At 48.4% G+C, this 25914-nt stretch overlaps 1 protein-coding gene across 1 annotated transcript in view; it reads right to left on the bottom strand.

The window, feature by feature from the left end:
- The window catches only part of LOC146870357 (C-type mannose receptor 2-like), a 937589-nt gene that overhangs the window by 30141 nt on the left and 881534 nt on the right, over positions 1 to 25914 (bottom strand). Inside the window, 4 exon segments of the mRNA XM_085640508.1 lie at positions 17771 to 18009; positions 18831 to 18939; positions 20930 to 21087; positions 23823 to 23937. Of these exon segments, the coding sequence (XP_085496634.1) occupies positions 17771 to 18009; positions 18831 to 18939; positions 20930 to 21087; positions 23823 to 23937 (621 nt within the window).

The raw sequence follows: 25914 nt of genomic DNA, 5'->3' as shown, positions 1-25914 counted from the left end.
CCTTATTGTTGTTGCCCCTGTATCCACCTCTTTGGTAGCCCTTTGAGAAGGTATTTTGGGGGGGGGACTTGTAGGAGGTAGAGGCGCTATCGGTGGAGTAGCCTCTCCCTGTACTACGAAAGGACGAACGCCGAAAGGAGCGTTTAGGGGTCTGGGATTGTAATGCCCCCATAGACTTTGCTGTGTCCGTGTCCTTTTTCATTTTTTCTAATGCTTCGTCCACCTTTGGCCCAAATAGGTGTTGTTGGTCAAAGGGGTGATTTAGAATGGATGCCTGGACTTCTGGCTTGAACCCTGAAATTCGGAGCCAGGCATGACGGCGAAGCAGGACACTAGTATTTATGGCTCTAGAAGCAGTGTCCGCTGCATCGAGGGCACATTTAATGGAGGTGTTAGTAATAAGCTTTCCCTCCTGTATTAGGTCGTGAGCTTTACGTTTGTGTTTCTCAGGGAGGTGCTGCATAAGAGCCTCAAGCTCATCGTAGTGTGCTCTGTCATAACGCGCGAGCAGTGCTTGTGTATTTGCAATGCGCCAGATGTTCGCGGCTTGGGAGGCAGTGCGTTTACCAGACGCATCGAGGAGTTTTGATTCCTTATCTGGCGGTGGGGCCTCACCCGAGGACTGGGAGTTAGACCGCTTTCTAGCCGTGGACACAACTAAGGAATCTAAGGGAGCAGGGCCCTTAATGTATGTAGGGTCTGTGGGTGCTGCTTTGTACTTTTTTTCTATTCTGGGGTTTAAGACCCTGGCCCTGACAGGGTCTTTGAACACCTCTGCAGCATGTTTAGTGACACCCTTAAGCATGGGCAAGATGGCTGTGGACTTATCCTGAATATCAAATGTATCCAGTAACAAGTCGTCTTCCACTGGTTCGCTATGTAGTTCCACCCCATGGTAGTGTGCTGCTCTCTGCACTAAGTGGTGAAACCCTAGTGAGTCCTCTGGGGGAGATGGCCTGGATGGGTAGAGGTCATCTTGAGGCACATCTGGTATGTCAGGGTTTTGGTAATCTTCCCATGGGTCTGGGGTCCCCGGTGGTGTGGGGTCCATTGGGGCGTCCGCCGGATCATAATCTGGATCCCCGTAATCTGGATCTGGGGACGGGGTAGGGGAATGATGAGGCAAGGGTGGCGGAGACCTGGGAGGGAGAGGAGGTGGAGGAGGAGGTGTAGGAGGTGGTGGGGAGGGCACTCTGAGAGGAGATGTGGCAGAGTCCTTCCGCTTGGGTGGTGGAGGAGCAGCTGGTGTGTCAAGACGTCTTTTCTTGACAGTTAAAGTCAATAGCCCAGTCTTTGGATCCTTTGATAAGGTTTTTTGATAAGGATCGGGTGTAAAAAGGTCCGGTGGCGCCGAATAGTCCGCTGGCGCCGATGTTTTTGGAGCCGAGGATTTGGGTGGTTTCTCTGCGCCATGGTTTTTTGGAACCTCCGGTTTTTTCGGCGTCGAGGTAGGCTTCGACGCCGGAGCGTCGGTGCCGAGGGATTTGTGCTTGTGTTTCGTCGGCACCGAAAGTCCAGGCTTCGGCACCGGTGGCTTCGGAGTCGAGCTGGGCGTCATTTTCTTCGGTGCCGAACGGTGTTTATCGGCACCAGGAGTCGGCTGGCTCGAGCCCGAGCTGCCGTGAGACTTGTGAGGCTTCGACACCGGGCCCGAAGGTGGGGTGATAGAAGCTGCGTGTTTGGTTTTCCCCAGGCCCGAAGGCGAAGGTGTAACCTGAGTCTCTTTGGATTTGGGCACGGGGGTGGGAGGGGGTAGAGTACTCACGACCCTCTGCGCCGGTGTGATGTCCTCCAGGTCGGAGTCGTCGGCCTCGGAAGCGCTGACGATGTCTTCCTCCTGCTCGGTGTGGTGTTGCCCCGAAGCTCCGGTGTCGTCTCCGAAGATGTCCGGTGGAGCCGCGGTCGATGAGTGCGCCATGGTGCGTCGAGCTCTTCGATCCCGGATGGTCTTTTTTGATCGAAAAGACTTACAGGCGGGGCAGTCTCTAGCCTTGTGTTCTGGAGAGAGGCAAAGGTTACACACCTGATGGAGGTCGGTGTGGGGAAATTTAGACCCACATTTTGGGCACTTTTTGAACGGAGTCCTTTCCATCGGCCGGGACCTTAGTCGAGGAGGGCCCGAAGGCCGGTGCCGATGTGTGGAATGGAGAAAAGTGCCTCTTCGAGAGATGAAGAAACTCGATGAACGATGATTTTCCGTCGAGGCTGGAACCGTAGAAGTTCGAAGCCGGAGCACGAAGTATCACATCCGAGCCCGATGGCGGAAAAAACAATCTGAGGATGGAGCCGAAGCCCATGCGCAGTACGGACCGAAGGAGGAGTCACCGAACTCGTGACTTCCAAAGACTTTCCAAAGAACAAAAACAAACTGCAAACATCCGGGCCCAACACCAGATGGCGATCTATGCACAGTGTACACTCTGCAGCTCATATGCCTCGAACACTTATGTCGCCCACGCAACTTAGGCGTTAGAAACAGATGAGTTACCTACAATTCAAAAGAAGAACTCATAACAGTGGCAGCATGAACAGTTGTACACATAGATTGCTCCCCCCCCCTTTCTACCCCTGGCCCCCTCCTCCTCACCCCCCAAGCCCCACGATTGCAACCACCCCCATGTGTTCGCAGATGCCCCGTCTTTAGGCCAGAGGCAGTAGGGGCTATGCTATCCCGTCAGCGAGGCAGCCTGTACTACACCGTCACTCGCGCAGGCACTTCCAACCACCCCCGTGTTGCCAGTGTGACCCTCCCCGTCCAAGCGCCGGAGCTCAGCAAGTAACTGCTCCCAGCGGTCCGCCAAAGGTTCCTTCCGCAGCCCCAGAGTTTCCTCCCTGCGGATGGCGGTCCCCTCTGCCCTAGCCCATGCCTGAAATGAGGAGCTCCATGCTCGCGTGTGTGGTGGGTCATGTGCCTTCCATCTCCTAGTGATGAGGCGTTTTGCTACTACGAGCCCCAGGTCCAGAAATCGGGACGTTACCTTGTCTTTGGGCGATCTTTTAAATTGGTGTAAAATGTGTTCGGGCCAGTCTGATGGGATGTTACGACCCACACTCCCCTGCAACAACCCACTGACCACTCTCCAATAGGTGCCCAACCCAGGGCAGCTCCACAGCATGTGCAAAAACCCCGCCCCTAGTTCACTGCACCTAGGGCAGAGCGCGTCATTGCGGTGAAAGTACCTGTTAATCAACTCAGGTGTGAGGTAGGCCCTGTGTACTATGAACAGCTGGATTTGGCGGAACCGCATGTTTCTGGGGATACGCACTGGGCCTTTAAGGACCCTCTCCCACTCCTTGTCTGCTAGCGGCCTCCCCAGGTCCAGCTCACATTTGCCGCGAAGCGGGCCCAAACTGACCGCCGTGTGCTCGAGTAACGAAGCCGCGAACCAGCGGACCAGCTGTCCGCCCCTCCCCATGACGTGCAGGTATTGCATGGTTAGGTGCTGACTAGGCTCCGTGGTCATGTTCCCCCATTTGGCGGTCAATCTCGCCATCAGTGAGCGGTGCGTAAGGAACCCACCGGGTGGGAGCCCGTCCTCCGACACTAAGGTCTCATACGGTATAAGCTCACCGTCTCGGGATAAGTCCCCCAGCGTGTGCACATCTGCTTCCCACCAGCCCGTCAGTGCAGGGGCCGCAAGCACCCCTCCACCTCCGGGGGAACCCTCCAGAGGTATTGCCGGCGCGTATGGAACAACAGCGCGAGTGAGGTACAAAGCCCTCCGAAAGCACTTATGTGCCACAGCCAGAAGGAGCGGCATCGGTCTCGTAACTGTAGCTAGGGGTGAAAGAGTCCGGTCACACGTTCCAGCGAGTAAGGTGCTACTGCCATGGCTGAATCGTCCCTGCCTCTATCAGCCAACCAGCGGGCAACCCACTGTAGCTGAGCGGCCAGGTAGTAGTGTTCGAAACAAGGAGCCGCCAGACCACCCCTGTCCGTTGGCAGGAATAGTTTTACGAGCGCCAACCTGTGTCTGGCAGTGCCCCAAACAAAATCCCGCAGCATCTTATTGAGCCTACCAAAAAAGGTGGGGGGGACATACGTCGGTAAATTAACAAAGTAGTACAGGAGGCGGGAAAGCATGACCATTTTGGCGAGTGCCACCCTGCCCGTGGTCGTCAGTGGGAGTGTGCCCCAAAAGTTCACCTGCGACCTAAGCGCCGTGACCGCTCTTCCCATGTTCCCATCAAATAAGTCAGTCGGGCAGCGGTATATTTGTATCCCCAGGTATCGAAAGGTGCCTTCCCTCCATTGAACCGGCGTGCCATTCAGATGATAACCCGGGTCCTCAGTCCCTGCACTAAATGCGTACAGACAAGATTTACCTGCGTTCACACGGAGTCCCGAGATAGTGGCGAAGGACTGCAACAACTGGGCCAGCTGCTCCGGCATGCATCCCACATCCTTAACGTACACTAACAGGTCGTCTGCATAGAGCGACACCTGATGAACAGCGTCCCCCAGCGGTATACCATCTCCCAGGGTCGTCCGCACAACCGCCGCCAGGGGCTCCATCGCCAGGGCGAACAGCAACGGGGACAAAGGGTATCCCTGCCGGGTGCCCCGGCCCACCGGTACCGCCTCCGAGACATAGGGGCCCAGCCGAACACGGACCGTGGGGTTCCTGTAGAGTAGGTCGACCATCCTGAGGAATTCCCCATCCAACCCATATTGTAACAACACCGCAGACAGGTAGCCCCATTCCAGGCAATCAAACGCCTTCTCCAAATCTAGGAGAAGGCACCCCGCTCTGGGCCATCTGTGCACGGCCTCAGTGGCCACCCTGAAGTATCTCCTAAGGTTTAACAACGTGGACCTCGCAGGGACAAACCCGTTTTGGTCTGCATGCACCAAATGGGGGACCACTGGCGCCAATCGGTCCGCCAGTGTTTTTGCTAGGATTTTGTAATCCACGTTGAGCATCGCCAGGGGTCTGTATGAGCCCAAGGCCGTGCGGTCACGATCCGGTTTAGGCAGGGAAACCAGGAACACCTCCCGCATGGAGGGGGGGGGAGCGACCCTTCCTCTAGCGCTTTGTTGTAGATCGCTCGCAGCAGCGGCGCCAGGGACTCACGGTATGCCTTATAGTACTCCGCAGGCAATCCGTCCGGCCCCGGTGTTTTTCCCGATGCCATTGATTGTATCGCCTCCCCAATTTCCTCCAGGGAGAGGGGCCCAGTGAGCGCTTTGTTGTGTTCCCTTGAGGCCACAGGCAAGTGAATGGAAGCCATGAACTCCCCAAGAAGGTGCCGGGGACCTGTCCCCTTAGCCGTGTCAACATTTGCTTGTAATGGTCTATGAAGGCCCGATGTATTTCGCGCTGTGTGTATACCATCACTCCATCCTCCCTTCGGATTGCTCCTATCGGGTCCTGGCGATCCTCCTGCCGGATTAACCAGGCCAGCAGTCGGCCCGCCCTATCTGCTCTAGCATGCGTTCTGGCCGTGTGCGCCGCATAGTTGTGACATCGGAGCCGCTCCATGAGCTCCGCGTGTTTTCCACGGAGATCCTCCAGGCTACGCAAATGCCTACCCCCTCCTTCTCCCTCCCTCTCATACTGCAAGAGTTCATCCTCTAGGCACGCCAGAGAGTCTGAAAGTGTCTTACGTATGTTCCACTTGGCCCCCAGGCAGTGCCCCCGAATGGCTACCTTATGGGCGCCCCATTCCACCAAGGCACTGCTTGCCGTCCCCTCGTTTGCGTCAAAGTATGCTAGAATAGCCGTACCAAGGGAGGAGCGAAACTCCGAGTCCTCCAGCGCGTTCGGCTGAAGTCGCCAGATGGGCACTGGCGGTCGATCCGCCACCCAGCTAATCCGAAACCACAAGGGGTTATGGTCGGAGTGCGTCCGCCCCAGGTATTCCGACTGCTCGATAAGCGGGAGCAATGACTGGGAGCCCACTATCCTGTCCAACCGTACGTGCAGGTCGTGTACTGCTGAATAGTAAGAATATATCCTATCCCTCGGGTGGAGTATGCGCCACAAGTCCTGCAGTGACCAGTGCGTGAGCCAGTCCCCCAGTGCCCGAGCGCTGGACTAAGCTACCGTGGCACGGAAGGGAGGGAAGGATCTGTCCAACTGGACATCCAACACCATATTAAAGTCTCCTCCCAGCATCCAGGGGAGCCCAGCGTAAGGGTGTAGAAGCTGCGTCAGTCGCACTAAAAAGGAAGCCTGGTCCTCATTAGGCGCATATAACGAGCCCAGCAACATCTCTTGACCATTCAGCTTCCCCCGCACTAACGTGTACCTGCCTTCCCGGTCCACCACCACCTCTTCGCAATCGAAAGGGACGCCTGCTCGCACCCAGATCAGCGTGCCCCGCATAAACGGTGCCGTATGTTTGCCCTCTCCAGCGCCTAGAAAGCTTGCCCAGTTCCGTCTGGGTCATATGCGTCTCCTGTAGGAGGGCAATCCCAACAGAGTCTCGCTGCAGATAGGAAAAGATGGAGTAACGCTTGGACGGCGTGTGCATGCCCCGTATGTTCCAGGTCACAATGTAAGTGTGCGTCATCGCGAAGCTAGCCGAGCAAGCCGGGCTGGGGGCGAAGTGTCCGCACCAGGGGAGGGGGGCGGGCCACAGTCCGGAGGGAGCATGTTAATGCGCTGGCATGTAAACAGTGTAACTATTATGAACAATTTAACAAATAGGGCGTATTCCCAACGGGGTATCCGTCCAAACCTCAGGAATGCTAAGTAATATTGTGCTATTTCAGTGTAGTGCCTGATGGGGTTCGTGCGATAGTAGCGACTTGTTGGTGCTAGTTCCCCTCCCTTGTCTCCACTGGAAGAAGGAGGAGCAGTATCGTGCCAAGAATTAAACTGCCGCGTGGGCCCAGTGCAAGTCGCGGCGAAAGGAGCCCGCAGGTGTGACATCTAGTGACGTGTGACATGCGCAACCCGTCCCCTCGAGGCCAGCCGCCCCCAGCGCTAGTCCTACACCCCCCAGTAGGTCCCAGGGCCCCAGAACCACCCAACGCAGTGCCATGGCAGGTACGTGGCCTTGTCTAACATGCGCAGTCTCTGCCCAAACTTTAACATTATAGCATCCTATCACACAATCAGGTCAGCAGTCTGTGGGGTTACCACTGGCAAAATCAAGTCTTCCGAGACCACTGTGGACGGGGACGACGCTCCACTCGTTCCCGGAGCACTGTGCATACAAATCTATATTCGACCACTGGTTTGTGATGTTCCAAGTGTCGCCACCGCCTCAAGTGCCTCCTGCCGCTCCATCCTTATTCCCTCCGGGCTAGGCGCCACCGGTCCCGGCCGCGCCAGTTTTCGTGCCCCCCGATGCCCACGTCTTCTGGATCTTCTCCCTGGGCGGCTGTCGACATCCGAACCCGCGGGCCTCGCTCCCGTCCACTGCCCCGACTCCTCCAGCCAGTCCCACACGTCCGCCGGTGAGTCGAAGAAGCGGGTCCCCTCTTTTACTACCACTCTTAGACGGGCCGGGAACAGCAGGGAGTTAGGTAGCGCCAGCTCCCGAAGCTGTCGCTTCACCGCCATGTAGTTGCTTCTGCGCCGCTGTACAGCTGCGGTGTAGTCCGGAAATAGCATGACTCGGCTACTGCCCACGTTCAGGTCGCCAGACTTTCTAGTTTCACTCAGAACCGCATCCCTGTCCCGGTAGTTGAGGAGCTTGAACAGAAACGGGCGGGGCCGGGCCCCCGGCCTGGGCCTCTGCGCCGGCACCCTGTGTGCCCTTTCCACAACGAAGTGTTGAGATAACACCCCCTGAGGCAGAAGATCCCGCAACCAGTTTTCCACGTATTGCTCTGGGTGTCTACACTCCACTCCTTCCGGAAGACCCACTGCGCATATATTATTGCGTCGGGAGCGTCCTTCCGCATCGTCTATCCGATCTTCGAGCGCATGGACCCAGTCCAGCACATCCTGCAGTGCTGCGCTATGGCTCTGGACAACAGGTTGGAGCTCCTGAAGCATTTGGCCATGCGCCACTACCCTCTCGGGCAATTTGCGATGGTCAGCGTGAAGGAGGGTGAAGTCTGATGTGACCTTATCAATCCTTATTTTGAGGGACTCCCTTGTTTGGTCCAGGGTAGTGCCAAGTCTCTCCACCGCCGCGAGCATGGTGTCCATTTTAGTTGAGAGGGCCGCCGTTTACAGCTACGTGTCTCCCCCCGGTCGCCCCTGTGGAGTCCAGGCTCCCGGCACGTAGCTGTCCGGGCTGTGATTTGTCTCGAAGCCGGCCCATCACGTACTGCTGAGCAGTCGGCATCCACAGCTCGTCCCCAGGCGTCGTATGCACAACCGGGCGTGGGCCCTCCAATCCCGCCGGCACTCTGCTCTGCGCGACCACCGGAGCTCTGCTCAGTTCCCTGGGCCCAACCGCTTGGCCGCAAACAGCAGGAGGAGGACCGGAGATACCCCACAGCCCGCACGAGCAACAGGCTCCATAGGGGAAGCACACCAGTGAGGTTCCCCAGCCCGTAAGGGGCGCATAGAACTTTTCGCCCCTTTCCCCTCAGGGCAGCGCACCACTTTTCTTGTCCCCCTGATGCGTCGACCGGCAGATGTCCGATCCAGTCCCGTTCCGGCCTTGCCAGGTACACCCGACCGGTGCCCGCCAGCAGACCGCTGTGTGCCCAGGCTCACTCGTTCTGTGCCATCTCAGCTTTGCGTCGTATCACCATTCCGGCACTGCGTCCACTGGGGCGCTAGTCAATCCAAGCGCGGCAGTTCCGCCAGCCAGCGTCACGGCAGGGGCCACGCTTCCTCAGACTCTACGCCCAGCTCCCCGTCTCATGGGGGGCCCCCTACCACTCCGCTGTGTGTCTCCTGGCGCTCCCTTGCAGTGTCCGGCACACCATACGCCGCCGTGTCTGGGCCTCCCGCAACACCGCAGCACCCGGCAGGGGCTCCCGCCAGTTCGCGTCCTCAGGCGACGTCAGCCCGCAGCCTTCCGCGGGGGGAAAAGACCTCTCGTGCAGCACCTTCCCCGAACCGCCACCCGGTGCTACCTCAGGCTCCAGCGGACGGCCTCGCCGCGCGCGCCCTCTCCTCCTGGGTCGTGGCGCCTCGCAATCGCCGCCCGCTGGGCTGTGCAGACTCCTCGCCGCTTCCCCACACCAGGCCCGTGTCCAGCAGCCACGATCTGCCCCCTCACAGGATTATCTGCAGGATTGCTAGGAGGTAACGGTCGGAGCCTCAGTTGCTCGCGTCCGCCATGTTGACCGGCTGGCCACGCCCATATATGTTCTTCTTTTATGGCTGTCATGCCGAAACAAAGATTTTACAGCTACAGGTTGCGCTAAGAATATTAAAGTCCAGTACTCAAGAGGCAATTGTAATAGCCATAGCGAAATTTCTGGGATGGGCTTGGAGAATAAGGCAACAGTTTGAAGAAAAAAAAAACAAGCAGACTGCGACAGTAAACTCTAGTGTTCTGTCTTCTGCTTAGTTTCTTTTATTTGGCATCGCTAAATATGGCCTATATATATATATTTATAAATGTTTTATATTTGTATATTTGCATAGGGGCTTGCTGGTATTCTCTATTTTAAGAAAAGTTCCCTTTGGCTCGTCCTTTTTAAACATTTTTAACAGGGATTCATATTGGTCAGTCTTTTTAGTGGATACTCGCTGTTCTTAATATGTTTTTTAATATATGTATTATATTTCTGTAAAAGTTCCTAAAGAATAATGGATTTTATCTATGTGATGTTGCCAATATCCGTGTCTTTTATGATCAATTTGGTCGAAATAAAGACTAATAAAATGAAATGAAATGAAAACGTATAGTTTCTTATTGTCGGTGAAGTTTTGCTTTTAAAAGAATTTTCTGGATTCACATGCTGTGCATCATTCCGCCATCTAGTGGTTGGGTCCAGAATTGTTGTATTTGTCCTGTTTTTTTCCTTTCTGTTTGTTGGTGGGCATCGACATACCACCATTTGGTGTCCTCTTGTGACGTCGTCGTGCTTCCTCTTCTCTGATCCTTCCTGGTGGAGGAGGGTGGGTTCGCTAGTGAATCCAGAAAATTCTTCAAGCTGCAAAACTACACCGACAGGTAAGAAACAATACGTTTTGCAGCGAGAATCTTTTCTGGATTCACATGCTGTGCATAGACTTTGTAGCGGTTTGCTAGTCTTGTGGTGGCTGGGTGGAAGATGAGCGCTGGTTTGTGAATAGATGTTGTAAGAACTTTTGTACTCCTTGTGCTTCCTTGTTCATCTAAATATCCACACAGTAATGTTTCGTGAATGTGTGCACTGAAGACCATGTTGCCGCTAGGCAAATGTCTTGAATTGGAGTATTGGACAGAAATGCGACTTTTGCTCCTTTCTTCCTTTTGGAGTGAGCCTGCGGGGGTCCTTGTAATGTCTGTATAGCTTGTTTGTGGCATAACTGTATGGCTTGTGCAATCCATCTTGCAATTGTGTTCTTGGTTACTGGTCTTCCCAGAAAACTGTTAGCAAAAGATACAAAGAATTGCTTTGTTTTCCTGTATTCTTTAGTTCTTTCTATGTAATACATGAGTGCTCTTCTAACTTCAAGAGTGTGCAATGCTTTCTCTGCTTGGGTCTTTGGTTTTTGGATCAAACTTGGTATTTGTATAGTTTGGTTTATGTGGAATTTTGATACCACTTTTGGCATAAAATGTGGATCTGTTCTCATGACAATCCTGTCATTAATGCATTTAGAAGTAGGGTTCCTGTAGTGTTAGTGCTTGCAATTCATTAACTGTACGTAGTGATGTTATTGCTACTAAAAAGGCCGTCTTTAGTGTGAGCATGTATGGCGTTGCCTTGTGTAGTGGCTCGAATGGTGCTTTCATCGGCTGAACGAGTACTATATTTAGGTTCCATGTTGGTGCAGGCAGCGTCTTTTTTAATGCGATTATTTTTGCTCCTTCTAGGAACCTTTTTACCACCTGATAAGTGAAGAAACTCTTCCCAGTTTGCCCTCCTGTATATGCTACAACTGCTGTTAAGTGAACCCTTAGTGATGTGTAGGCTAGTTTACTATGCAGTAATTGTGTTAAGTACTTCGGGACAGTTTTTTCCCTTGTGATATTTTTTGAAAGACATTCTTTGAGGCACCATTGAGAGTGTCTTTTCCATTTTGCTGTGTAACATTTTCTTGTGGTTGGCTTTCTTGCTTCTCTTAGAACTGTCATTGGTCTTTCCGGTGGTTTTAGGAGTGCAAATTCTATGTCCTCAGGAGCCATGCTGTAAGGCTTAGGCTCTCGGGTTCTGGGTGAAGTACCTTTCCTTTTTGCATTGTTAGTAGGTCTTGCCTTTTTGGCAATTTGTACATTGTTCCTTGAGATATCTCCGTTCACTCTGAAAACCAAGTCTGTCTGGCCCACTGTGGTGTGATGAGAATCCTTGTCATGCACCTGACCAGTCTATCCATAGCACATTCCCCACGGACTGGTTGCCTGGATGCGAAATGTTGGCATTTTGCATTTTGGGGTGTTGCAAAGAGGCCGATTTGCGGAGCTCCCCATTTGTTAAACATTTTGTGGAATTCTGTTTGATTCAATTCCCATTCGTGGGATGATGACGTTTATCTGCTCAGTCTGTCTACTTCTACATTGTCTTGGCAGGTGTATTGCTATTATGTTTATTTTCCTTTGGATTGCCCACATCCAAAGTTGCTGAGCTAAAGTCTAGAGTGCTAAAGACTGTGTTCCTCTTTGCTTGTTTATGTAAAACATGGTCGTTGTGTTGTCTGTTTGAATTAACACTGTCTTTCCGTAGAGCTCTTTCTGAAAGGCCTTTGAGGCTAAGAACACTGTTTTTAACTCTAGGATATTGATGTGCTTTACAGCATCCTGCTGTGTCCACAATCCCCTTACTTTGAGGTTGTTCATGTGAGCTCCCCATCCTATCTGGTGAGCACCTGTCGTTCTGGTCGCTGTTGGAGTTGGTTGCGTGAAAGGTTTGCCTTGTGCTATGTTTGTTTTGTTCCACCATGCTATTTCCTGATGAACTGTCTGCGTGACAACCACTAGATCTTCCCAACTCCCTGTTGCTTGTGACCATTGCGCTTGAAGCCATTATTGGAACAGTCTCATGTGTAAGCGAATGTTGGGAATCAAATAAATGCATGAAGTCATCATTCCTAGCAGCTGCCCACTTTCCTGACTGTCAGAGCTTGCACCCTCTGGTATAGATGTGTTTAGCATGGCTAATATTCTCTTCTTGCTTGGGAACATCTTCCCCAATATTGTATTTATATCTGCTCCTAAGAACACTTTTTCTTATTCTGGCTCTGGGGAAGATTTGTCCCAGTGTATGGAAATCCGAGTTGAACTAGTGTCTATCACTTGCTGTATATGTTGGGTGCAGAGACTGTACGAGCTTGCTCTTACTAACCAGTCGTCTAGGTATGGGTATACATGGATTCCTTGCCTTCTTAGATGAGCGGCTACTGCAGCTAGACACTTTGTGAACACTCATGGTGCTGATTTTAGTCCGAATGCTAGCACTTTGAATTGGTGTTGATTTTTGTTGACCACAAATCTTAATACCCTATTGTGTTTTTTGTTTATGGGAATGTGCAAGTAGGCATCTTTTAAGTCTATGGTTGCCATGTAGTCTCCTTTTTGCAATTGAGGTATCACCTCTTGCAGAGTTGTCATTTTGAACCTTTGAGTTTTTATGAATTTGTTGAGGAATTAGGAAATACGTGGAGTAAATGCCTTTGTTCCTTTCCTTGTATGGTACCTGTTCTATTGCATCCTTGGCTTGTAGTTCTTGTACCTCTTGGAATAGCTGAGATAATGCTCTTTTTGAATGTATCTTTTTGTTTTTGGTCTTTGGTTTGGAGGTCGTTTACTTAGCTCTATTCAGTAACCGTACTGTATTATGTTTAAGATCCATTTGTCTGAAGTGATCTCTCTCTATTTGTGGAGAAATTACTTTAATCTGCCTCCTACAGGTGTAGTATGCTGTAGGAACTGTTTGTTTATAGGATGTTGTTTCTCTAATGATTGTCTTATTGGGATCACACTATGTGCACATTCCGTGATGTTCTTGGAGGGTGTGCACACTTTGGAATGCAGTCACTTTGTTGTATTTGGAGCTCCCCCTCTTTATGGAAGGCCTCTTCCCCGAGGGCGTCCTCGAAAGGATTGTCTTCCTTGCTGGTATTGCCAATTTTGTTGCTGCCCTTGTTGTTGTCTCTGGTTTGCTCCTTGGTAAGTTTGGTGATATGTTTGATGCAAGGTTGTAGGGTGATAGTTACCTCTGCCAGTTGCTCTCCTTGAGGGGGTGCCTCTACGCATGCCTCTGAATTGTAGGGAGCCCATGGATCTTGCGGTTTCGTCCTTTTTTAATTGGTTCAGCTTGTCGTGCACGACGCTTCCAAACAATTGCTCTCCGTTGAACTGTGAGTTCAGTTTATTGTTTAGCACTTATGGCTTGAAACCGGAGATTCGCAGCCATGCGTGCCTTCTTTCAGTGATGCCGATCATCAATTGTCTGCTTGATATTTCTGCAGAATCTAGGACCGATTTTATGCATGTGATTGCTATGTTCTTTCCCTTTCCACTAAGTGGCTTGCTCTTTTTTTAAATTGTCCGGTAGGTGCTTTAGTAGCTCCCCTACCTCCTCCCAATGTTGGTAAGCATGCCTGTTGAGCAATGCATTTGAATTTGCTATGCGCCATTGATTTGCCACACTTCTTTCGACCTTTCTCCCCATAAGGTCCATCCTATTGCTTTCTTTGTCTGGTGGTGGACCCATGGTGGTTGGTACATTAGCCCTTTTCCTAGCAGTGGATGTTATAATGGAGTCCGCTGCCACTGACCCCATGATGTAAATAGGGTCTTTTGTGGAATGTTTGTATTTTTTCTCTCTTCTTGGTGTTATTATTATTATTATATCAACTTATAAGGCGCAACAGCTACCCAAGAAGGGTTTCCCGGCGCCTAGACACAGCTAGCTTGAGGACAGAGGAAGGGATGACTGTTAAGTGGTTATTGTTCATACAGCCAGGTCTTTACAAGCTTTCTGAACCTACAGTAGTTTTCTTCCTTCCGGATACCGGGGGGAAGCGTGTTCCACAGGGAGGGTCCCAGATAGGAAAAAGATCTGCCACCTGTTCTTGCACGTTTAAACCTTGGTATGCAGAAACAGGCTGCTGTCTGTGACCGGAGGTTTCTCTTGGGCACATAGAGGCAGGCAAGAGATTGAAGATATTTTGGTGCTATTCCTGCTTTTATTCTGAACATGTAGTTCAGGGCCTTGAAACGGATTCTGCTCTCTATCCTGAGCCAATGAAGATTCCGACGATGGTTCGAGACTCCAGAGTTCTTCGGAATGTTACAGAGGAGTCTGACCGCAGCGTTTTGCGCTACCTGTAGTCGTCCGATCACAGATTTATTTGCGCCTAGGTAGAGGATGTTGCCGTAGTCAAGCCTTGATGTGATAAGGGCATTGACTACGGTCTTTTGCGTTGACACTGGCAACATCCACAGGATCTTCCTCAACCATTTAGCTATGGTGAGACAAAGGCCGGTTACTTTGCTGGCCTGTTTGTCCATGGATAAGGCATTGTCCAATATAAAGCCCAGATTACGAGCATGGGATACCGGGGTGGGAAAAGTGCCCATCTGGTCCGGCCAATGTGCAGGATTCCAGAGAACTTGATCCTTGCCCAAAATCAGTATTTCCGTCTTGTCGCCGTTCAATTTTAACTGGTTTGTTGTCATCCAGTTCAATATTTTTAATAGTCCTTCCTTGAGTAACGACGGGGAGTGGGGACAAGATTCAGATAGGGAAAAAATGATTTGGGTATCATCGGCATAATTCATAAGCGTTAGACCTAACTTTTCAACCAATTCTGCCAGAGGTTTAAGATAGATATTAAAAAACAGAGGGCTCAGGATGGACCCCTGAGGCACTCCATGTGATGCAGGTAGGGAATCTGACACGGCTTGTGCAGATGCGATCTGAAAGGTTCTATTTGCCAGGAAGAATTTGATCCAATCCAGAGCCTTTCCTCTTACACCATTTGTATCCAGCTCTTTAATAAGCGTTTCATGGGAGATGGTGTCGAACGCCGCACTTAGGTCCAATAACACAAGTGCGACCGTCTGGCCTTGATCAAGAAGTTTTCTGATGTGTTCAGTGACACCTAACAGGGCGGTTTCAGTCGAGAAACCAGCCCTGAAGCCAGATTGCGAAGGATGGAGTAGGGAATTTTCTTCTGCAAAAATGGCTAAAGTAGAGTGTACGTGTCTCTCAAGACATTTAGAAAAAGCAGGGAGCAGAGATATAGGTCTATAATTGGCCATTATTTCTGGGTTAGCAGTAGGCTTTTTCAAGAGGGGCGTCACCATGGCATGCTTCCATAAAGCTGGGACAGTGGCGAGATCGAGGGATAAGTTTAAGAGATTGGCAATAATTTCCAAAGACTGGTCATCCAACTTTTTAATAATTTTAATAGGGATGGGGTCCCTAGGGGAGCCGGATTTAACAGTTTTTAGGATTCCTTTCAATTTCTCTAGTGAAAGAGTCGGCCAGGCTTCCAGTAAATTTTCACCCAGAACAGTGGGTTGAGGCAAAAGTGGGTCAGAAAGAGGGGGAGGATCAGAATCAGAATTGTTTGTCTTGATGTCTGAGATAATTTTATCGATTTTCTCAGTAAAGAAACAAGCTAACGCCTGGCATTGTTTTGTGCTTAGTGGGGGTGCAACAGCTGTGGTATGTGCGCCCGCCAATTCCTTAACTTTGGAAAACAGAGTTTTAGGCATGTTAGTTGCTTCGATAATTGTTTTAGAGACAAAAGCAGCTCTAGCTTTTGTACAGGCAGCATGATAATGATTTCTGGCTTCATGATAGCTTCTTTTGGCATTAGGGTCGTACTTTTTACGCCATTTGCGTTCTAGTACTTTGCATTTTGATTTTTCTATTTTAAGGCTGTCGTTAAACCATGGGGCTGGAGGACGATGCCTACTCCCTTTGGTGCGAGTAGAGGGCAGACAACGGTGACTGCCTTACACGTGGCAGGCTCTTTAAATGCTTCTTTTTCTTCATCTAATACACTTGGCAGCATAGGGAGGAAGTGGCTCCTTGATTGAGTAGGCATCAAAGTCTCTAGTAGAAAACATGATTGGGGTTTTCCTTCCTCCAGTTGTACTCCATAGGTATCTGCTGCCTTTTTGAGGACTTGGTTGTACATACAAATGTCATCTGGTGGTGAAGGCATCTAAGGATATGTATCCACCGCCTCTTCTGGTGAGTCGGCGCCGAAATCTTGCCATTGTAGGTCTTGAACTTGCGAGGTTGCCGAGCCCAAATAAGTTTGTTCCTCTTCTTCTTGCTCGTCGAGCAGTTTGGGTGTCGTTGGAGGCTGTAACTCCTAGACGCTCTTTCCAACTTCCGTCAACGTTTTCGGCAGTATCGTGAATTGCTTCAAGCTTTCAGCGAACAATTTTTTCCATTGCAAAATATTTGCGATTTCCTCTTTTTTTCTTCTCTATCGCGGACGAGTGAGTTTTGGCGTCAAGACCTTCTGCCTTCCTTTTCATGCTTGTCAATGCAGACATGGCAGTCGTAGGCTGTTTTGACCTCTCTCGTATCGACGCCAAAGCGTCTTTTTCTTGAACGTCTTTGTACATCTTTGATCTTTCAAGGGTCTTCGCCGTCACGGAGTCCTTGTCTAAGGATCCGATGGAGTGTTTGTCTCTGGACGCAACTACGGATGTCGAGTGTTTTGACACCGAGGCTCCCTTTCAGGCCCTTGAGTCTGTTTTTCGTGACTCGTCTAACTTTTTTGAGGTCTACGGTTCTCTTACCTCCTTCAAAGTCTTCTTTTCGACATCTACGACTGGGACGTCCCTGTCCTTATCGACTTCTGGACCTTCGGCGGTATTTTCCTCTTCTTCGCTGCAGAGGCCCAGGTGTCGTAGCGATGGTGCTGTGCCTTTCCCGTGCATGTTGTAGTTGGCTCTCCTCTATCTCTCGCTTACCCTCAAAGTCTTTGGGGTGAAAGCAGAGCATGCATTGCAATCGTAACTTCCGTGATCCAGCGGCAAGCAAAGTTTGCAGGCCGGATGCTGGTCCTTTTGTGCGTACTTGTGATGACAATTCTTGCAGAACTTGAACGGTTTCTTGACCATTACCGTGCACAGGGGGGACCCCTGTATGCGCATTCTCCATTTATCTTCGAAGGATTTTCTTTTCACCTTTCGGCATATCCGGCCCCTCGATTTGAAGTCCGGCATGTCGAATCCTTGTATCGCTGTTTTCTAGAAGTTTTCCCTGTCTTTTCGTCGATTCTTCTCTTCAAATATCAGGAGCTCCTTCCGTATCGATCCAGACCCGACGGGGGAAAAAAAGAATCTGAAGATGGTGACCAAAGGTGGGAGCTTCTAAAGGAAGCACGTCTACGTCACAAGAGGACACCAAATGATGGTATTTCGACGCCCACCAACAAAAACAACAATTCTGAACCCAACCACTGGATTGCCGGAATAATGCACAACACGTGACCCCAGAAAAGATTCACGCTGCAAAACATGATTCTATCAGACAACCAATCATAACTGTTTGCCGCCTGACATCTCCACAGAACATTCACTGCAAAGCTATACTTATAAATGTATATGTCCAGGTCTCAGTGGGCAGATTGAGGAAAGGTGGCACACGGAGATAAAGGGACTTACCCAGGTGTACATGATGCAGTCAGTAGGAGGAGCCTAGACTTGCGCTTGGGTCTCTTTGTTACCTCAGTCCACACTTTGCTAAAAATTTTACCTTTGTCAAATAAAATCTTCCATGTAATACCTCTTCATTTGCAAGGCCGATCCAAACAGGTGTCCTGAGGCTGCTGATGGCGAGGGTGAGGTAGGCTTGCTGGTAGGGGTCAGGAATGTCGCTCAGCGTCATGTTGCGTGTCTCACAGAGAAGCATGGCATCCTGCCAGGTCATAGGCTTCTGAAGGATCTGGTAGGTGCTGTTGCGCCAGGTGAGCACTGAGGTGAGTGGGGGTGGTAAGGCATCTGAAGGGGTATTCAGAAATGGAACTAAGGAATAAAAAAGACTAGATGAAAGAAGAGGAATTGAAAATGACAACAGGTGCAATTTAAGTAACAGACAGCAGAGGAGGACTCTACACCACAAATCAATCAACAGGAAGCAATATCACTTGAATGAAACAACTATTTTATGATGTGCAAATGTTCCTACAGACGCTGTGGTTCACGGCAGGGTAGTAGAATGATAAATCAAAAAAGAATAAGACTTGGAAGGTCAAGAAAAAGTTTACATACAGGTGGATTAAGATTGAACTTATCTGCCTTATTAACAGCATGGGTTAACGTCAGTGTTGATCACCACTATTACTCCTTGTACAGTGTGCACATTCATGCAGTGAGCAGAAGTGCTGGTAAATTTTACTGTATGATGATATTCGTGAGAGTCAACAGAGAGTGATTGCTCATAAGTCTCCATTCATAGGTCCAACAGAAATCAGGAGGTAATGTCAGTAAAGCAGTATTAATACTAACTCTTGGTATTACCACTAGAGTCAAACTTTTGAGGCCACACATGCTGAAAAACTGTCCAAGGCTACTCTGCGAAGGAAGTCAGTATTGCCAGCTTACTACAGATCTGCAGTTGTGCAAAATTGTGCAGCAATATAGATAATAATTATTTTTGTCACTATCCTGGTTTAGAGACGTAAATAGTATGTAAAGAAAAGCATCAGTCATAGAGGCCTCGACTCTTAAGAGGTGTGTAAGAAGAAAGCAATGTTCAAAGGACTAGCATAAACAAATTGGGACACTGTGGGCTAGCAATAGAGAACTTGTACAGTTCAGACAAGACCTTTGGGGTCATTACTTACCTTTGTTGATCTGACAGATGTAGCCGTGCTTCTCTTCCATACAGTTCCTGTCCTCCCAGCGGCCGGTGAAGTGTGGGGGTGAGCCATGCCAAATCACTGCACAGTTAGTCTGTAAAAAATGTCCAGTCTGGTTAGAAAAGTGCCCACAAAATCTGTTTGCTCAGCCTTCTCTTCTTCAGTGCTACTCTATTCCTGACCATTGCCCTGAAGTGAAGTAACATAGGGCCTTAAATGGCATCATTAATGGGAGCAAGTGCACCAATGAAATAACAAAAACAGTAAATACCTGAAACAGAAGCCAAGCAGTCAAAGAATATGTCAAAAGCTAAGCTATAGCATGCAATTTCAGACATAAAATAATGCAGGTAGAACACCTATTGATAAGGACCTTCACCCTTGAATAGTTGATTTTGTGAGTGCTTCACAAAGTAAAATATTAGCATCAGTTTTCACAATGTTGCAGAAACAATGTTTACACCAGGTCTCTGCCCCATCAAGCTTTGTCTGGCAAAGACCATCTGTTATGTTATTGGATTTTTATAATGCGCACAGCTACTCCTAGGAGTGTCCCGGCGCGAGCCTGCAAGGTCCAAATAGAAAAAGAACTTAGAACAAGAAAGTTTTGAGCAGTTTCTTAAACTGACCCAGCTCTTGGATAATGCGCAGAGAAAGAGGCAGCGAATTCCAAGCCGTAGCTGCCCTAACGGCCAGTGATCTGCCCCCCATTCTTTGAAGACGCACACGGGGAATTAGCGCAAGCAGCTGAGACGACCATCTCAGATGCCTAGTAGGCAAGTAGAAAGCAAAGCGCTTTCTAAGATAGGGAGGACCTCCATCATACAAAGCGCGATGCGCTATGACCAAGGCCTTAAACTCCACACGCTTCCTAACCGGGAGCCAATGCAACATGCGCAGATGATGCTCAATACTCTTCCTTGTAGGAATGTTCAGCACCAGCCGAGCTGCCGCATTCTGGACCACCTGCAGTTTAAGAATATAGTCAGAAAGGCCTAGATACAGCCCATTAGCATAATCTACCCGAGATAGGATCAGTGCCCGGACCGCTGTTTCCTTCGCTGGTCTTGGCAATAGTGGCAGGAATTTCTTGAGAGACTTTAGTATCCCAAAGCAACTCCCCGCCAGTTTTTTGAGCTGAGTTGAAAAGGACAGCTGCTCGTCAAACCAGACCCCCAAATTTTTGACTGGGAGGCCTGTACAAGATGGCAAGGGATAATCAGGTGGCCAAAGAGATTCCCTAAAACGAGGAGGGTATTTACCATAAAGGAGAATTTCAGTCTTATCCTCGTTGCATTTCAGTTGAGCGGCAGAGAGCCATTGAAAAACGGCTGTCAGACACTCCTGCACCCTTGCGGTGGAAAATTCCGATTTGCCCCAAGTGAACAAAAGCTGGGTGTCATCGGCGTAAGCAACGATCTTGGCACCTCGTTCCTCTGCCAATTGGACCAATGCCTGAAAGATGCACTTTGAAACAGTATCCGCCTCCCCTTTGACTTGTATAATGGCATAGTTAGTATGCACATACAACTTAAAAAAAAGTATTTACACAAGTTGTTGTAAATCAATTGCTGCCATTATTTAGGAGGATTTATTTTTGTGTTTTTTGCAAATTATCTTGAGGATAATTTCTTTTGCCAAGAAAATGTGTTTGAGTATTTTAGAATTCCGTAGCTTATATTAATTTTTATTTGGGTACTCTTTCCAATGCACCAATCAGTTTCTTCGACTAAAAGCTGAATCAATACTTTGTTTGCTCTTTTTCTTTCTTTGCCACGTGTTTCTCAAAGGAAGAGTTATTCAGCATGGTTCTTCTAGCTTATGTTTGACCTCATCGCACACCTCTTATGCCAAGAATGGAGTATCCCATTATTCTTTGGGTTTATGCATACTAGCAGTGGTATCGGATCTTGAAAACAAAGTTAAGAACTAAAATATATCTCTATAAAAGGTCATAGGCTGAACTGCAGTACTACACCTCTGTGTCCATGTGGTGTCTCAATGAGCTAAAGGTCCGTATGCAGACTTCTAGGACCCATTAGGACCCAGCCCGAGGTGTGTGGGATGGGGAGGGCGGGACTCACCGGATTTGCGCTGGATGTACTGTATCCCGAAGGCTCGCCTGGTGCCCAGTTTACATAGTTCAGAGGTTCTTGATTCGACCACTGAAACTCCCTGTTGGAATCATGCAGGCCGATCCAAAGGTCAAAGGTTATGTTGGGAAGGATGGCAGTGATAAAGGCTGGTACAAAACACAAAAAAGAATGGAAGTAGAGAATGGGTTGGAATGGAAGAAACTCTACACTCTGCTCCTTTTAATCCAGACATTCACATGAACCAATACAATCACATGCTCTTGAAGCAGTTATATGATGAGTGAAGTTATGTTGCATATAATGAAATAACATGATCATGGTCACTGGTTTTATCACAACTAGACTACGAAAAAGTCCATGTACCTTGGCCTTCAGAACTTTGCAGCTAACCTAGTCGTTGTATTCAGAAGCTGTTCTTGGATCTCCGTTCACTTTAAGTCTCTTCACTGACTAAATATTTGGAAGAGATGCCCATTTACACAAAACTCTTTGCTTAGGTTATAGCACCCCGCATCTTTCTGCCAGAAGTTAAATTCAACAGCTTTCCAGGCATTACATTCCTTCCAGATTCCTCTGCTCGGAGTCCACTAACCTGCTTGGTGTCGCTAAAATCTGCAGAGTAGGCCTCGGTGAAATAATAATTACGCTGGAGTAATCAGAGTAATTTCGAAAATTTACATTACTCTTGATACAAATGACAGAAAAATTACATGATTATGCCAATTTGCATAATTATGAGTAATTTGGTACAAAAATGTTACAACAAGAACATAGGAACAACAAACTTAGTGAACGGCTACTGTCTGCTCCGGTTCGTGTTCTGTTGCATTTAGTGCTATTTTCATAGTGCAAAATGCATCCTCAGGCCAATTTTGGTCGCAAGAGTGCATTTTGTGCTAAGAAAATAGTGCCAAATGCTAAATTACACTCATCGCGTAACTTTGCAGTAATTATGCTTATGTAAGTTATGCTTACCACTTCTGCAGAGTCTAATTGGGTGGTTGGGCCTTTGCTGTATTGGCGGTAAAACCCTTGCATTCACTTCCCTTTGTGTACCACCCAGGCTAGTCTTTCATTCCGGAAACTGATAAAAACACATCTTTTCCCCCCATCCTAAATATGTTTATTTCCCACTGACTGTCAGATTAGGACGATCTGTTCCAGGGCATCATCACCCTTTACATAGTCTCAGTAAATGAAATATGATGGCCAATGTTAAAGATGTGTTCTCATTCCCCTGGTCGATGCGGTCACATCTTAAATGGTATCATGTGCAAGGCTGCACAGCCAAGCATTGCAGGTTATGCCGAGTTCACTGATGAGACCTAAGAGTTCCTAATGAAACAAGAAGAAAGAGAAACTTCAGCTAGTGGGCAAGAGGATATGAGCGAGAAAACAAATGAAAATGTGAAGTGGAAAAGGGGTAAAGAAAGATAAACAATGGTTATAATTCTGTGATTATTTAACCATATGTTTATGCTATTGGCAATAGTGTTATGGTGGCTTTGTGTTGACCCATTCCCTCACCAACCTCATTGATCAGTCAGTTTTGGCTCCTCCCACGGAATGTAAGGTTGGTGACAGGACAGCTGCGGCAGCTGGGAGGTGGCAGTTGGATGGATGTCACTGAATGAAGAGGAGCTGGTTCTGACCCATGAATAAACTTAGGGTCACCATTTTCAGTCTTCACCAGCCTTCTCTACTTGGCCCTAGAGCCACTGAGGTTGCATTTAACAAGAGCACGGTCCAACCAGGCTTGCTGTTTGTGCCACTCACTTAAGGTACTTTTATCACCCTTCAACCTGTTGAACCCTGTTTGATGAACTGTTTATGAGGAATTAGTGGTGTGTGTTCTTTGACATGCTGCAACGCACCATGCACTGCCTCTGAACTCGTGGACGCCGTGCGCCTCCCTTTATTCAGGCATCGCAGAGATGTGGAGTGTATACTAAGTTGACGGCATGTGCGGTTGCCCTATTTTGTGCACAACCTGCTGATGTTTACTAGAATTCCTGACTTCTTGGCAGGATTGGGCTACCTTGACAAAGAGTCTGAAGTACCTCCTATACTCTTCTCTCAACAGCCCTAGCCCTCCAGTGCCCAATGGAATGGTCCATTCCTAGGGAGGTAACAGCTGGCTGAAGAATAGAGGTTTTTCTTGACAATAATAGAAAAATGATGCAGGAAAAATATAATATCATTTTTTATTTCATTATTTTTGTTCCAGCCAATGCGGAATCCGACTAAAAGAAGGTAGCAAAGAGCAAGGAGACTGAATAGAAAATAAGGAATAAAAGGCAGAGATAGCAAAGAGGAAGACTGAGTGAAAATAAAACCGAGCAAAAGAGAAAAGAAAGAGAATGATTAAGTAAGAACAAGCAACGAGAGCCAAAATGTCAAACAAGTCAATATTTTCCAGTCTCACAGTTGGGTACATAAATACTTTACTCCCTCGAGGACTCCTATTCTAGCAACTCGCTTCACTTAGAATGCAAAGTTGACCTTGAGATGTAGCAGTGCTGCCCTGCTTCATTACCTGATGGTCGGGATGCATCTGTACCTCATTTGTTTGCTATGCTCACATTGCTGCTCTGCCCAGCAATAGTGTTGCACGCGGTCCCAGCATATCCTGCTAAATTCATGCTCAAATCCCTCCCCCCGCGATAGCATTTTTTTGGTTCAAGTACTTAGAATCTTCAGCATTTCTGCAGTTCCTCTCCACTTCCCTTCTCTGATTTGTTGCATTCTCTGTCTCCTTCCACCCTCCCTGCCCATGCAGCACTTAGTCGTTGTGCTACAATTCTTGCACAATTCACAGCTCCACGTAGTTGTTTGAGTATAACCAGCGCAGTACTAAATTATATCACTGCTAATCTCTTACCTTGCTCCAGGTAGTTGCTGATGGTGGCCAGTTCCCCTCCCAGGAGTCTGCAGGAATCGTTTGCTTGCTGCCATGTCTTCTGCTCCACCTTGCTCACAGCACGGACCCCAAAGCACTGCACAGGGCAGAAAACAAGGTTTGCAACATCAACAGGCGCCTTCTGGCATTTCTGTCAGTTTAATTATTGTACTTTACTGTTTTCTCCTAATTCCCTTTTTCACACTTTTGATCATCTAAAACCATATTGACAAATTCCTTTAATCGCGACTCAACATCGTGTATTTCTTTTTTATTTATTGGTGTAAGTAAGTTTATTGGCAATTAGTACAAAAATAATTGCAATGTATACAAATGTTAGTAAAATTTAACGTACGGTGAATGACAGTGACTTCTTTAACACGTCAAAAAGAAAACACCGCAATGTGAGCAGCCGCGAATCACATCAAAATCAATTACATTAAATTTGACTTTATAGTGTTCATATCGGCTTGCTCGTAATGAGACAATCAACAGTTGTAAGTTGCAGAGGCCGGTGTTTTCTGTGTAACAAGCCTTGCTACTTGAAGCAGAAACCTGCTGGCCTTGCATGAATGCTGAATGCTGTAACCGTTCATGAGAGCCATCCCTGCAGGGCGGCACAACTTCATCTGAATAGTGCTCAAAGTTGGACTTAACAATTTCCATCTGAGGGGTAAGACGGCTTGACAGATGCAAAAGAAAAGGAGTAAGTAAGCTTTTTTGGCTGTGTCCGCATAGGAGACATTGACGATCTGGCCAGGACTGCTTCCAAGAGGGAACCAAGTCCTTTGATACAACAATGCATAGTCGGAATAATAATAATAACAATGAGTGTTGAGTGGTCGCTGCAATATGAGACCTCCGATATGGTTGTAGGCTCCAGGAGGTATAGGAGTGCATAACTGCCCAGGTAAGCCGTTTCTGGGTACACTCTACCGTATCAATATTCTGAGATTAAAGACGTGCAGCCTGGTTAGTGATCTTTTTGAAGGCAATGAAGTCCAGCTTTGTATTCCAGGGGCTTATGTTGCTTAAGGCCTGCTGTAGGACCGTTGGCCATGAATTTTTGTGATCGGGCTGCTTCCTCATTTCCAACCAACACAAGCCGGCCAGTGAAGCTTGTGGGGCTTCTCTAAGCTTCCAACAGAGTTTAATAAGGGTGCTACCCCAGACCAGGCTTTGATGGAACAGGCCTAACTCCAGTCTCACCAGATTGGGATATGTATGCCGGAAGTAGCGTTTAAACAGGGTCGATTGGACCTGCTTTAATGATGTGGCATCGCTACCCTTTAACAATTCACAGCTCTACATGAGTGACATTTTGCCCTTATGATCTGTAAAAAATAGTGTTGTATTGTGCTACTGATCTTTTTTTTTGCAGTAGTTTGAATGCAAACTAGTTTATTGACGAGAGCTCTTTTTTGTTTAGGTGCTCTCTGATTGATAGTCGGACGTCCATTACAACACCTAAGTGTTTGTATGATCTATTACAAAATAATATTATTACTAGCACAAGTACAAGCTCAATAACTGGTACTCTCTGTACTCATACCTGAAAACACTACACATATTGACACATTCATATAGTAGGAAGGAATATGCTACTTACCAGTATGCATCTGTTCTTGGCATGTAGAGCTGCAGAGTTGTACACTTAGCATAGGTCGCCATCTGGTGTTGGGCCCGGATGTTTGCAGTTTGTTTTTCTTCTTGGACAGTCTTTGGAAGTCACGAGTTTGGTGACTCCTCCTTCGGTCCGTACTGCGCATGGGCTTCGGCTCCATCCTCAGATTGTTTTTCGCCAACAGGGAAATGATGGAGCGTAGTAATAACAGTGAGAAACCCATGTGTTGTATCTAAATAAGATGTACTGGAACGGATACAGGTAGCCGGGGAGGCGGGTGGGCGTGTACAACTCTGCAGCTCTACATGCCAAGAACAGATGCATACTGGTAAGTAGCATATTCCGTTCGAGGCATATGAGCTGCAGATTGTACACTTAGCATAGATTATATAGCAGTACCCAACCTTAGCGGCGACCACCGGTATCCGTTGCAGCTGTTTGAAAAAGTGT

This window comes from Triturus cristatus, chromosome 1_1, assembly GCF_964204655.1.
Source record: "Triturus cristatus chromosome 1_1, aTriCri1.1, whole genome shotgun sequence".
Lineage (NCBI taxonomy): Eukaryota > Metazoa > Chordata > Amphibia > Caudata > Salamandridae > Triturus > Triturus cristatus.
The sequence above is the reverse complement of the archived record's forward strand: the minus strand, read 5'-3'. Positions and strand labels throughout refer to the sequence as shown.